Source organism: Hyla sarda, chromosome 3, assembly GCF_029499605.1.
Source record: "Hyla sarda isolate aHylSar1 chromosome 3, aHylSar1.hap1, whole genome shotgun sequence".
NCBI classification, from domain to species: Eukaryota; Metazoa; Chordata; class Amphibia; order Anura; family Hylidae; genus Hyla; species Hyla sarda.
Window position 1 is genome coordinate 384,241,383 of NC_079191.1, and position 15,846 is coordinate 384,257,228.

The window sequence follows — 15,846 nt, forward strand, 5'->3', positions numbered from 1 at the left end:
GTGGCAATGTGCGATATTAACCCTTTAGAAGCGGCGGTCAAAGCTGACCGCCACTTCTAAAGCGAAAGTGAAACTATCCCAGCTAGTCAGTCGGGCTGTTCGGGACCGCCACGGTGAAATCGCGGCATCCCGAACAGCTTACAGGACACCAGGAGGGCGCTTACCTGCCTCCTCGGTGTCCGATCGACGAATGACTGCTCCGTGCCTGAGATCCAGGCAGGAGCAGTCAAGCGCCGATAACTCTGATCACAGGAGTGTTAATACACACCAGTGATCAGCATAGGAGATCAGTGTGTGCAATGTTATAGGTCCCTATGGGACCTATAACACTGCAAAAAAAAAAAGTGTTAATTAAGGTCATTTAACCCCTTCCCTAATAAAAGTTTGAATCACCCCCTCTTTTCCCATAAAAAAAATAAAACAGTGTAAATAAAAAAAATAAACATATGTGGTATCGCCGCGTGCGTAAATGTCCAAACTATCAAAAATATATCATTAATTAAACCGCTCGGTCAATGGCGTACGCGCAAAAAATTCCAAAGTCCAAAAAAGCTTATTTTTGGTCACTTTTATACCATTAAAAAAATGAATAAAAAGTGATCAAAAAGTCCAATCAAAACAAAAATTGTACCGATAAAAACTTCAGATCACGGCGCAAAAAAAATAGTCCTCATACCGCCCTGTACGTGGAAAAATAAAAAAGTTATAGGGGTCAGAAGATGACATTTTTAAACATATAAATTTTCCTGCATGTAGTTATGATTTTTTCCAGAAGTACGACAAAATCAAACCTATATAAGTAGGGTATCATTTTAACCGTATGGACCTACAGAATAATAAAGTGTCATTTTTATCAAAATATGCACTGCGTAGAAACGGAAGCCCCCAAAAGTTACAAAATTGTGTTTTTTCTTCGATTTTGTCGCACAAAGATTTTTTTTTCCGTTTCGCCGTGAATTTTTGGGTAAAATGACTGATGTCACTGCAAAGTACAATTGGTGACGCAAAAAATAAGCCGTAATATGGATTTTTAGGTGGAAAATTGAAAGGGTTATGATTTTTAAAAGGTAAGGAGGAAAAAAACGAAAGTGCAAAAACTGAAAAACCCTGAGTCCTTAAGGGGTTAAGTGTTCCCTTTACTTTTTTTGAGCAGTGTATATGTTACTGCATAACTTCCAAACAGCTGGAGATATTTCGATAATACTCAGTCATATGTCCACTAAAAATATAGGATAGTTAATTTAACCCTAACCTACCCTCATTTGCAAGGGTCAGGGTTTTTGTTTGAAGTCCAATGCAAATCTATGGGAAATGTATGTTCCAGAATAACTTCTGCATGGCTGGAGATATTTCACTAATACTTGGTCACATGTTACTTATATGTCAAATAAAAATATATAATAGTTAAATTAACCCCTAACCTACCCCCATATGTGAAGGACAGGGTTTTTGTTTCAAGTCCCATGCAAATACATAGGACTTTTGGTACCTTACTCTACAAGCGCCACTCTGAATCTCCTGGTGAATGCGTCAGTCCAGCTGGCAAGCCACACCCTCCCAGCATTCCATGCCCTATCTCGCAAAGACACGGCCACCCTTTAAGTCACACCCCTTTTATTTTCAGCTTACAATATCTTCATCACAACTCAGCTCCACATGAGAACAGGATATGAAGATTAGAAATGAGGATTAGATATGGGGATGGGATATGAGGATGGGATATGATTACGGGATTTGAGGATGGGATATGAGGTCGGGATATGAGGACGGGATATGAGGATGGGATATAAGGACGAGATATGAGGATGGGATATGAGGACAAAATATGAGGACAGGATATGAGGTCGGAATATGGGGTCAGGATTTAAAGACGGGATATAAGGACAAAAGCTTCCCTTTGTTGCTTTTCCTCCCACACAAGGATAAGGTAGGTAAAACAGGGCAGCGCCGGGTACTCACTTAGTATATATATATATATATACATATATATATATATATATATATATATATATATATACATACATACACACTCTCTCTCTCTCTCTCTCTCTCTCTCTCTCTCTCTCTCTCTATATATATATATATACTCAAAAACCAAAAGATGCATTCCAATGGTATTGACACCTCATCAGCAATGATTTCACTCTGGAGATATCCTCACGGCTACCTCCAGTCGAGACAAGAAGCTCGAGTTTCCTCCTCAGACCCTGATACAAGCGGTACCTGTTCAGGGACCTGAGGCTTGAGAGCCGGCGGAAAAACCCTGCAACCCGCTCCTTAAATATCTCCAACTGCTCTGACTTACTACTACAAAAGGTCCAATAAGGGTACCTGATTCTGAAGGAAAACCTCAAAGGACTGAATTATCTCCTCTTCTTCCAAGAGGGACAAATTCAGCTTCCAGTAACCTTTACCCATCCAGGGGTCTAAGATGGACAGAAAACATCCAGGCCCCAGATCATATATTGTGCTCATCAAAGTTCTTCCGGGGGATGTCTGTCACCTCCCCGTACCTGCCCAGCCATGTCATAATGTCATAGCAAGAAAGTGATTTGTTACGGATCAAAAGGGTCACTTTCTTTACGATACTCTGGCGACATACCGCAAAATCTCGCTATCCGGGCTCGTTTTTCGCCAGCTCATAATTAGACAAAAAGAGATCTTGTCCCTCTGGCCTAACAAAGCTGGTGTCAAACTCGGAGGAGCCAAAGGGGTGAATCAGGGCGAAGATGTCCCTTGCCCTGATACCCATCTGGGGGCATGCATCTTCATCTTTCCAGACTAGACGGGCCTCATTCCTGAGACCTACCTCCTTCCCAGGGACCATATGGTCTCCCAATTCCTCTCTTGGAATGCTCCCAGACCATGTCTCTCTACCCAGAAAGATAGGTCCATCTCCTGTCCTTCTACCTGGAGCGTCCTTTCTCCTCCCTTAAGTGCCTCCAAGAGGCGCCCTTGCAACTGACCAACACCAGATCCAGGAGGCAAAGATCCCACTGAACCAACTTTTCAGGTGGCCCAGAGTGCTGGATAGGGGAGAAGACAAAAGTTACTTGCTCTTCAGACTTTTTCTTCGTCTTCTTTCTCTTAGTTTTTTCCTCAGGGCCCAAGTCCTGGCCAAAACTGAAATTCTCCAGACGGGTTGGCAACTCCTGCATCACTATGGCCCACAAGAGACCTCCACTGACCGGACTGCTGTCACTGCTTCCATCACTTTCCTCAAAGGTTGTTTGTAGGGAGACTTGGGCAGGGTTTATGTACTCCTTATTCAGGGTGACAGAGGTTTTAGGTGTACATAGAGATTCACGTACATCCCTTCATTGCCACCATCTCCATCACCACCTTCTTCCATCTTCTGCTCTGTCTCGCTCAGGCACTCTTCCTCCCCCTGGCTATCCTCTTCCTCCTTCACAGGGGTCCGCATGGTCTTAAATCGGTCTTCGTTTCTTAACTTTTCCTTACATATGCCCACTCCCTCTATAATGTGCATTCTCATTTTCACTGCCTCTGCTCCTCCGCCTTTAGCTCACACATGCTCTTGACAAACCCTGCCCTCATGGCCTTGGAGGAATGATCTGTCTGGTAGTGGGCAAACTTCAGGTCTTCCTTTAACAGTCTCAGTTTTTTTCCCAACTGCTCATACCCCACTAGCTTTGCCTGCATGCAGGATCCAAAAGTAGCTAGGGATTTCCTAGCTAGAACAACATTTTTATTAATTTTTAAACAGGGATCAATTTATGTGGCGGGCAGAGAACTAAAAATCTAGCCGGCAATATAAAAAATTTAAAAATGGGCCATTTAATTATAAAAATAATATATTTTTTATAATTAATTTTTAAAACTTTTTATTAGTAATGTATTTTATCTATGTGTTTAATATAATGTGTGTGTTTTTAACTTTTTTTTAATAGATTTTTTAGGTAGTACTACTACTCCCAGCATGGAACAGACTGTTCCATGATGGGAGTAGTGGTACCTGTATTAATAGACAGATCGCAGCAGGTGTCACTTCTGACACCCGCTGTGATCCTCTGGTATAAGCTATAGAAGCACGCCGCACTTGTCTGGTTCCCTGCACGAACTATACTCCGCTGTAATGTGAAGTTCTCTTAACTTCACAGATTCATATTTCCTGCTGAAAGCTGTGATTGGCCAGATAAGTGTTGGCCACTCACAGCTCTCAGCGGCATATACGAATCTGTGATGTGAAGATAACCTCACATCACAGCGGAGTATAGTGCGAGCAGGGGACCAGACAAGTGCTACTGACGCTGATTCTATAGCTTATACCAGAGGATCGCAGCGGTGTCAGGAGTGACATTCACTGTGATCTGACCTTAACTGCAGATACTATTACTCCTAACATGGAGCACACTCTGCTCCATGCTGGGAGCTGTAGTACCTGCATTAATAGACAGATCGAAACGGGTGTCAGAAGTGACACTCTAGCCATCTGTCTATTAGTACCGATACTACAGCTCCCAGCATGGAGCAGAGTGTGCTCCATGTTGGGAGCAGTAGTACCTGCAGTAAGGGACAGATCCCAGCAAGTGTCACTCCTGACACCTGTTGCGATCGTCCTACAGAGCCGAGAGAACAGCTGATGCTGAGCAGTAGATATATGTCGTATATCTACTGCCCAGCAAGAACTTACAGTGAGTCTGCAATGTGTATACAATATATCACTCCTCATCTCCTTACACCCTGTGGACCGGGGGCTCAGCAACTGACCCACTGAGTGGTACCCTGAAGACAGTGAGAAAACTGCCACAGGGGACAATTTTTTTCACACACACCAGGAAAAACGCCAGAAAAACTGTCAAAAAACAGGAAAAAGCCGTGGCAGTTTTTCCTGGCGTTTTTGCTGGTGGGAAAAAAACCTCAGTGGAATCCTAGTCTAAGAGGTCCTCCTAAACTTAGGTGACAGATTAACAACATTATTGCTGTTAAGAGGTATTCCCATTCTGCAGGTGCAGGCGTAATTAAGGCGTGACTGAGGGCGTGGTGAGGGGCATGGCCATGAGTGTGGTCAAGGGCGTGGCTTGTCCCTCTTTGCTCTCAGCAAAAGTTGGGAGGTACAAGAAATCATTTGATTGCATACACTGTTTAATGCTAAGCTTTGGCTCAGCATGAGCAATGTTATCAGTGTTGTGCTGCTCCAGCCTGTGGAGGCTGAAGACAGCAGAGGATCACCATTAGACAGCGAGGAGGCAGGTAAGGGCCCTCCCGCCATCCTCTCAGCTGATTGGGACATTGATGGTCCCAATCAGCACCGCTGTTTTTTTTAACATTACAGATGCCGCAATCAACTTTGATTGCAGTGTCTTAAGGGTTAAAGCCGGGCATCGGTCCAATTGGTGATGACTGGCATTAATCCTGGGTCCTGGCTACTGATAGCAACTGAGAACCACCGGGTACAAAGCATGCTCAGCTCGTTAGCACACTTCAAGCCCCGTCCTCAACGGGTTGAAGAAGACTAAGTAGATAACTAATACAGATAAAGCAAATCCTTACATATAAAAGTAATAAGGATCTGCTGGGAGCTGTAATCAGTGTCTATGTAGAGGACAGGAGCTTCTACAGGGTTCTGTACAGTACACACAATGTCCTTAAAAAGTAACATAAAGCCGCCTTTACCAAAGGAGCAGCTAACCCTGGCACAGGTAAAGGGTAGCACAGAACATGTAATACCTCCCTGTACTGTAGGGGGCGCTACCAGACACGAGTCTGTGCATGCACTTCAGTAATACAGGTGTTTTACAAGTGAAATGCCCATTCTGATTGGTCAGTTCTTCAAGCCATTGACATGTTTCGCAGATCTGGACTGTCCGTAGCATTGTATGTGGAGTATAGTGAAAATATTGTAACCTGAGGGACTGCTGTACTACAAATTCCCAGCTTTAGTGGTTCAGAAGCTGCAGTCACATACAAGCCCTGGTATGTATAAGGCCCATTTACACAGATTCTGCCATGCAGAACACTCCCATTGATACCAATAAGAATCTGGACGCTCAGTTCACACATGGAATCTGTGCTGAATATCCATAGTGTAAATGGGCCTCATACATACCTGGAAAGCCTTTGGCTGACTGAGCATGCTGGAGGTACACTGGTTGGGAAACACTGCCTTAGGATATATATTCACACTTCCTCGCTTACATTCAATTGCAGATCAGCGATTTTCTGCATGGAGCAGAAATGAACCGGAATGCTGACGATATAAACGACGTCCCATTGACATATGGGATTTCTCCAGCAAGTGCTGCAGGAAGATTGAGCATGAGCAGCCGGATTCTTATTGGTATCAATGGAAGTGTTCTGCATGGTGGAATCTGTGCTGAATATCCATTAGGGATGTAAGAAAAAATCGATTCCCGCGATTATCGCGATTTTTCACTTGCCGATACTGAATCGATTCAAAAATATTTTGAATCGATTCAGTATCGGCAAGTGAAAAATCGCTTTAGTGATGTGGAATTTGTATTTCCTGATGCACAGAAAGCATGTCCCGGGCATCAGGAGATACAAGTTCCACATTTTGTCAGCCGGATCTGACACGGCGGCGGCGCTCTGGATGTATGGAGCGGGCTCCGACTCATGCCCGCTCCATACTCTGCGGCCCCCGGCTGCTTTCAGTATCCGGGGGCCGCTGATGCATCACCACCGCTAATATCCAGCATGCGGTGCTCTGCAGTGTGTATGGAGCGGGCTCCCGACTCCTGCCCGCTCCATACTCTGCAGCCCCCGGCTGTTCTCAGTAGCCGGGGGCCGCCGCTAATAGCCAGCATGCGGCGATCGCCGCGGCTGGCTATTAACCCTTTAGATCGCCGCTGTCAAAGCTGACAGTGGCGTCTAAAGGGAGATGTGTATGCTCTCCATGGCTCTGTCATTGATAGAGCCTGGCTGGAACAGGCTCTATCAATGGATCGCAGATAAATGGAGTTCAATAGAACTCTATTCATCTGTCTGAGGAATCTAATGATTCCTAAAAGACTAATAAAGTGTACAAAAAAAAAAAAAAATAATAAAGTTTTAATAAAAGCGTAAAAGACATTGTTTTTTAAACAGAATCGGGATATATCGCGATGTATCGTCACCTAGACGGTATCGCGATATATCGGGATATATCGAATCGCCACACTGGTATCGCGTTTCGAATCGAATCGCCAAATTCTTGGCGATTCACACCCCTAATATCCATAGTGTAAATGGGCCTCATACACACCTGGAAAGCCTTTGGCTGTCTGGGCATGCTGGAGGTACACTGGTTGGGAAACACTGTCCTCAGGTTTCAATAACAGGCTTAATGATTTGGGGTGGTGTCGCTCCTGCTCTGCTGCTGGCATTATCCATTGTGCTCTCTATGAGTGGTATGCATGTTTGTATTTCTAAGTTATGTGCACTTTATAGAGGTCCTTCCTTGACCCTCAGATGTATGCACTTTATTAAATGCACCATGCACCTTTATTGAATTGAATTTCCTATGCACATGAGCAGGTAGTGTCGCCCCTTTTTGTCTAGTCTCCCCCAGTTGGTCTGCCTTTCCCTTGTTCTTATGTTTTTAATGTAACTAATAAAAGTGATCATGTTTTAATTCTATCTAAATGACTCAGTTTTCCTTGGTGTTTTATCTTAATGATCTGATAAAGGGGAATCCCAAAACGTGTTTGTATCATTATCCCGAAACGCGTTTGTATTATTTTCATTTTATTTATGAATATCGATCTTACTCAACTTCATTTTTTGCCTTATAAGAGGATGCTGTTATAAACTGGAGTGGCCATATTATAGATCTGACCCATGACTACAGTAATTCCTCAGAATACTAGGAATTTCAAGTTCCCTGTACTTTCTTTGCATACACATTGGCAGAATACAGTTACCACATCCTCATTCTCCTTCCCTTGAAAAAGGACATATACACCCCCCCCCCCCCACACACACACATATTTTCTGCTATCTCCTTGGTATCTAGGGTTCTACTGTATGTTGTAATCCGCATCCATGCTACTTCCAGCCTCTCTATAATATACCAGGGACGGCAGATGTGTTTTGGGAAGTAAGGCTAATGACATATAAAGTCAATTTCCAGGCTGTTTTACCAACAAATTAAACAATAGATATGTTTTTACTTTGAAGAGGTGACAAATGACAGGGCACAAACACAGCCGTTGTTCAGGTCACAAGGAAGGTGCCTTCTGTTATTACATTGTAAACAGCTCTGCGTTCCATCGGTGATAGAAAGATCTTAACAAAGCATTTTAGGTCTGAACACAGCCTCATTCATGTGCTTGTATTGTAAGCATGACCATGCCTCTGTTTGTTGGAATACTTCCAAATCTGGATACATTTAGCAAGCGTAAACCTGTACAGGGTGGATACGCCCATTTGCACGAAGCCACTCCACCCACTTGGTGAGTGCCAAGGAGATGATCAAAAAGTCATCTCCCAACCATGTTCACCACTGTTTTATTGATGAATAAGGATAGGTTCCTTAGGCTCTTGCCTAACGCTCTATTTAAAAAAAAAAAACAAATATATATATATATATATATATATATATATATATATATATATAAAACCAAAGGATAAATTGGCCAGCACTATTGATCCAAACTATTGTAAAAACAATTTTACAATAGTTTGGATCAATAGTGCTGGCCAATTTATCCTTTGGTTGTATTACACATACGGGGGAGTGGCTACCTCCATGTTGGCTCCTGCACCCCACCCACCTCTATTAGGTGTATATAAGGTGCCTTGGATGTTTCAGACCTTGCAATGCCTGTTGTACTGTTCACACAGAGGCATATTCACAGTGTAGGGTCCGTCCCAGAATGAGGTCACCTTACCGTGGTGGGACGGTCCACGCTATTTGGCGCCAAATTTGCAAGCTAAGTACCTCATATTTTCATAGTTTCATATCTTCATTTATTGCATTACAGCTGTATAGCTTTTCATGTTCTATCTATATACTCATGTTTCGTCTATATCTTTGTGCTAGCAGTGTGCTGCTGTATTCTCCTGTTGATATATATATATATATATATATATATATATATATATATATCCCTTACTCCAATAATAATAGGATTGCAAGAAAGCATAGACTGGAATCATATCACTGGACATCGCAACAATTGGCACTGACCTTATCTTCTGAGGATATGGTGCAGCTAAGTCTACACATATGATGAACATCTATCAAAACCTGTACAGAAGAAAAGTGGTGCAGTTGCTATAGCAACCAGATTACTACTTTCATTTTTGAACAGGCCTCTGAAAACTGAAAGAAGCAATTTGATTGGTTGCTATGGGCAACTGGTCAGGTATTGATAAATCTCCCCCATATAGGGAGTTAAATGGTACTCCGCTACTTTAAAACTGATTGTGGAGGAAAAGGGCTTAGGGGGTGGGTGTGCATGGGGCTATGGGAGATATCCAAGTACAGCGCTTGTGTATCTCTGGCGATCCCATAGACCAGTGGTCTCCAACCTGCGGACCTCCAGATGTTGCAAAACTACAACTCCCAGCATGCCCGGACAGCCGTTGGCTGTCCGGGCATGCTGAGAGTTGTAGTTTTGCAACATCTGGAGGTACGCAGGTTGAAGACCACTGCCATAGACCGTGTATGGACCCCGTGCGGACATGCCGCTCTGTGCACATGGAGAGACGTGTCTTCATTCTGGAGATCAGACATTTTCCTATCCTGCGCATAGGGGATATGTTTTAAAGTAGTGAAGTACCCCCTTAAAATAAAACTGCCTGTGCCAATATCTGGTGCAAGGTTGCATGGCACACAGGAAAGTGGGTAAGGTGTCATTGGAAAGGCTTAAATGTGCCAAAAAGCACTCAAAATGTTTGCACACATTTTTGGTGTAAAACTAAGCCAACTAATAGATGGGGTTTAGAAGCTGCAGTTGCATACCAGTCCTGGGGTGTGTAAGGCCCATTTACAGATATTCTGCATGAATTCTGCCGTGCAGCACCCTCCCACTGATTCTAGGAAAGGGTGTGGGGTAGCGAAGAGTAATAAAAATCAGCTGATTTCAGCAGGTCTAGCGGACTGTCTAATGTGTATGGTGGCCTTCCAACTCTCCCTTGACAGATAATGATGGATTTCTAGTGCCTCATTCTTTTGTTCTCAGAGAGAAAACCTGACCCCTGTCTGGCAGCGGCTTACCCTTCCTCTCTCTACTTAGAACACAGGAATGCTCAGCAAAGCCAATGAATGAATAGGGAGTGATAGATGATGACCAAACCTATGTGTATAGGTACGTTAAATGGGTATTCCAGGGGAAAATGTATTGCTGTGGAATCGGTTGTTGCTATATAAATAATATGATTATTATTATTATTATTAATAATAATAATAACAAATAATAATAATACCAATAATAACAATAATAATAACAATTACAGGTAATTGTGCTCAGGCTGTTGTCAAATAACATTCTCACTGGGTCCTGATGGACAGTTCTATGTGCCAACCCCAGAAAGCAGGATCGGGCTGGTTTAGAACAGAGGTGGCAGTGGGGCCAGCAATATATGTATGTTTTTCTTTTATTTGACAGCAGTCAGAGCACAATTACCTATAAATATTATACCCCTTTAATATGTGTATGCGTAATAATCATTCCATAGACTTTCATTCAACAGTTCTTCAACTATCATCCTCATTCTATCCAAAGTGTTTGGCCACATTTACTGAGAACAAGGCATCACAAATTCCCGCCTTGCAGCCAAAGAGTTGCCCATAAGGCTGGGTTCACACTACAAAATTTCCATCTGGATTCCCTCTTAGGATTTTCAGTCAGAAGTTCTGATGCAGCAGAATCCTATTGCTGGCCATGGGATTCCATTGCACAGTGTACACGTTGGAATTTGAGTTGCAGATATTTCGCAGCTGAAATTCCGCAGCCAAAAGAATGATTGCTTATTGTTTAGGTAGAATCCATGCCAAAGACATTGCCGACTGTGGGGACAGAAATGTCCACGCGAGTGCACTCACAATGTCTGTTTCCAGAAATTCCACAGTGTGACCTGAAACACTCACGGAAATGGTAGTAGCGCTGCTGGATGTGGATCCTTGAACCTGTGTGGCAGATGACACGGGCTGTATCGGGGAACGGAGTCTAAGGTGCCCTGCCCACCAGAAGGCAGGACGAGCTTGCTGCGGAAGGCGACACCCAGGTCGCTACCCCCGATACGACTCGACCACACAGGTAATTGGTCAAGACGAGGTACAAAAGGATGAGGCACAGGCGTAGTCAGACTTAGCAGAAGGTCAGGGCAGGCAGCAAATGTGCGTAGTCAATAGGAATGCTTAATCTCAGACAATAGGAATGCTTAATCTCAGACAATAGGAATGCTTAAACTCGGGCTAGGGCCACTGGAGATCTGGCAGGGAAGTGTGGGAGGTGCAGTCACTTATAGAGTAGTGTTAGGTGTTACACATAATTATGGGTGTACTGGCCCTAGGAGACAGGGACACGCGTGCCGGAGCTGAGACACAGTGGAGGAGGCGGCAGAGGACCGTGGTAAGTGACAGTCTGGGATTCGCATGCGGGCGCGTCCCGGGATGCGGATCCCAGCCCTGCCGGCAGCAGGGGAGCAATGCGCTCATGCCCAGCGCAAGTGGCCGGAGCGCATTGTGTAACATGAACCTAGCCTTGTATCGCTGCTTTTCTACACAAAGGTTAGTTGGAGAATCACAAACAACTACCTGTTTGCATCTACCTATTTCAAAGACTTACATTTATTTATATGAGTAGCACCTTACCAATTGTCTAACAGGGAATCTGGATCAAAAACAGTTGAGAACCCAAAGTCACACTAACAAAATAACTTAAAAACAAACAAATATTTTTCTAGCTGAAATCATACAAAGGTGAGAGTACCTGGATCATGACTTGTAGGGGTTGCCTCTCCCCACTTTTGGTGTGGGTCACTCCCTCTGTATCATAGAAGGCAGTGTAACAAGCCACCTGAGGGTCTCTGGATTTCTCTTCTAGGGGAATGACCAATCCTCCTAAATTTATAGTCCTAAAAGAGATATAATAAAACTGATGAATAAACAATTACATAGAAAACAAGTCCAAAAATATCTGTATTGTATAAATAGACATTCCAACATTGAATACATTTACATTATTTATGAATATTGAATAATGCTCTTTGACAAACTGGCTCACTTAGGGTTTTTTTTTCTTCCTTCTCTAGCATCCATCTCAAACATCCATTTTCTAAAGACAACCTTTGGATATGATGCTGAGCACGAGCACTCAACTTCTTTGGTTGACCATGGCAAATCCTTTTCTGTGAAAACACTGTATGGTCTTGCCACCACGCTGCAGTATATCCTAGTCTATCTTTATGTAAAATAACTATTCTTTTTTTCAGATCCTCAGATAGTTCTTTGCCATGAGGTACCATATTACATTTCCATTGACCAGTATTAGAGAGTGTGAGAGCGACAACACCAAATTTAGGACATCTGTTCCCCATTTACACCTGTAACACTAACAAGTCAAACGACACCAGGGAGGAACAATGGCTAATTGGGTCCAATTTGGACATTTTCACTTAGGGGTGTACTTACTTTTCTTGCCGAGGTTTAGACATTAATGGCTGTGAGTTGAGTTTTTTTGAGGGGTCACAACATTAAAATCTGTTATACAGGCTGTGCACTCACTACTTTACATTGTAGCAGAGGGTTATTTCTTCAGTGTTGTCACAATGAAAACATAATAAAATATTTACAAAAATGTGCGGGGTGTACTTAGTTAAAGAGGTATTCCAGGAAATTTTTTATTTGACTATGCTACAGGAGCTGTAAAGTTAGTGTAGTTCATAATATAGTGTCTGTACCTGTGTGTGACGGTGGTCTCGCAATTCTTCTGGGATTTTCGCCCCAATATTTTTTTTAACAGCATACAAAATTCAGCTCATTTGTATTTCAATGGGTGGGGTGGCTGGTTGAACTTGATGGACAAATGTCTTTTTTCAACCATACTAACTATGTATGTAACTATGTGTGGGAGGGAAGAAAGTGACCTCACACTTACAAACAAGGAACTATGGGACTTGTAGTTGAAAGAATGAACTCCAACAGGAAATACCCATTTCACAAAAAGCCCCAGCCTTATGGTAATCTCACAACATAGCCATTTAGCCCAAAGACAAGCGCAGATCCTTCCTAAGCATGTCCATTACTGTCTGCCAGGTACGTACCAAAATCACCTTTTGGTGGATAACTCCTTTAAGTGAGACTGTATATCTTTGTGGGGTGGGGTGGGGGGGGGGGGGGAATAATCAATATAACTAGTTGTAACTTACTGATTGAAATCCCTGCTCTTTCTATTCTTAGGGGTCCTGATGACAGTGGAATACATTGACCCTTATGTACAGTACAAGTCATCTCATACTCTAGGAACAGTTTATCTGTAATGTTTTAAATCAATGACTGCTCCATTCCCACGGGTCCCCATTACTGAGATTAAAGGGGTAATCCGCTGCCCTGCTTCCGGAGCTCCGCTCCCCAGCGTCTGGAAGTTTATTGTTCCGAATGCTGTGTGCGGGCTTCCATGTTCAGGGACGCCCCTTGTGACGTCACGCCCGCCCCGAGGGGGCGGGCGTGACGTCACAGGGGGCGGCTCTGAACACGGAAGCTTGCACACATCGTTTGGAACAATAAACTTCCGGATGCTGGGGAGCGGAGCTCCGGAAGCAGGGCAGCGGATTACCCCTTTAAGGTAGGCCCCAGCATTCTGACTCCCATGATCAGGCACCTGTGAATAAGTGTTATTGGCTTAATTACTTCTTTAAAGTGAACCTGACATCATGAAAATGCCATGTAGTCTACAGGCATCGTGTTATACAGAAGAAAGAGCTGAGCAGATTTATATATATATATCTTTGTAGGAAAAGATTAAATGTAATGTGTAACTTATTGATTTAAATTCATGCTTTCCATTCCCAGGAGTCCAATGGGCAGTGTTACACTAGTGACTGGAATGATCGTGTGGACATTCCAGACACTGCGGGGTGCCGGCACAATGTGCAGGTGTTAGGACCGCACACAAATGCGCGGTTTCATAGACGGCTAGGCATTCTGTGCGGACTCCGCACAAAGAATAAACGTGTTCATTCTTTGTGCGGACGCAAAAATTTTTTATTTTCATGCCAGAAACAACCGGGACGGAAATTCTGCAGTGTGCACAGCGCAGCAGAATCCCTTTGAATATAATGGGACTCTGCTGCAGCAGAATTTCCATGCGGACATTCTAAGTGGAATTCGGTACGAAAATTCTGATGCGTGAACATGTCGTAACACATTATAGGACTTACGCTGTTGATCATTTTGATATTCTTGGGGGAAAGCCTTGCCTTGACTGTTCACTAATAAGGAGATCACTGGCTCACCTGCAAGGACTGGGCACTTAAGTAACAACCAACAATGGTAAATTATTGTCAAACCTTGAGGCTGTGTTCACACATTGCGGCTGATTAAAGGTACCATTACTAATTGCCACATGCGTTTTGATGTACGCGGCAATTAGTTACCAGCTCATTTTTACTGTGATTTCGCTCATTTGCAGTAAAACATGACAAGCACACATACAGTAATTATTTGTGGTACCACTAATCTGGCGCAACTTGTGAAAACAGATTAAAACCTAGACCTTTAGGGTAGGGTCACACATACTGTATTTTGCTGCATATTTTGTTGTGCATTTTCTGCAGCTGATTTTGCTACCTATTGACTTCAATGGGCAAGAAAATACTAAACTACAGGGCACCAGTCATAATTAGATGAACCAATAAATCTTTATTAAGAGAAGGAATGTCCAACGCAGGATGAAGTCAAACAGGAACTTTATTAACGATCACATGGAGCACACAGAAATACCAATGCGTTTTGGGTCAAACTGGACCCTTAATCATGGCATGACCCGAAACACGTTGGTGTTTCTGTGTGCTCCATGTGATCGTTAATAAAGTTCCTGTTTGACTTCATCCTGCGCTGGACATTCCTTCTCTTAGTTCTGCCTATCGGACCGGTGGCACAGCCAGTTAGTCCGGAAGCGGATGGGAGAGTCAGGTTGAGCGCCGCCAATTTTTGCTGCTATTCGAATAAATCTTTATTAATCACGGGAAGATAAGGCACTGGGAGTACACAGGTACACAGAAAAAGGTGGTATGTACTGCTAAGGTGCATACAGTTATTGCAAAGATATCAAGAAAGTGCATATCAGATATAGGAATAACTACCATGGCATCCAATGGATAATACCATAAATTAGCCAGACTATAAAGGCATATGAACACATGGAACATGAATTGAAAGCACAGATACAGAATCAAAGAGAAAATTTCATGGCGTCAGGAGTACCGTACCACCTACCCCTACGATCGTTTTGCTATTGCTTCCTCGGGGGCGAGAAGTGTTGTTTGACATATTGGGACCCAGTGACATGTTCCTAGGCCAATTTTTTATGTTTTGGGTAGGAAAATACGCAACAGCAAATACACAGCAAAATACGGCAAGTGTGGCCCTATCCTTAAAAGTGTAGTTCCTTTATTTAATTTATTTAATTCCCTCTTGTAATGATACATATGACTTCCTAAGTAAGTAGTTAAAAGTAATGTTCCATTGCAGAGCTATATAAAGCACAAAATGTGTGAAATGCAGGAAAATGAGCCATCCTGCGTCCACTCTGTTTCGGCTTTCTTCCCCTAACTGCCTCTGGCCCCCACCCTTGGAGACAGAGTCATGTGACTTTTATGCTGTCTCTGACTCCATGTAAGCCACGCCCCCAGAAGCAACTGCACAGAAGAAAGATC

The 15,846-nt window shown here is 43.3% G+C and overlaps 1 protein-coding gene across 1 annotated transcript in view; it reads right to left on the reverse strand.

Moving 5' to 3' along the window:
* CNRIP1 (cannabinoid receptor interacting protein 1) overlaps window positions 1-15,846 on the reverse strand; it is a 59,873-nt gene that overhangs the window by 23,146 nt on the left and 20,881 nt on the right. The window contains exon 2 of the mRNA XM_056567907.1: window positions 11,901-12,045. Coding sequence (XP_056423882.1) covers window positions 11,901-12,045 — 145 coding nt within the window. The remainder of the gene's footprint in view (window positions 1-11,900; window positions 12,046-15,846) is intronic.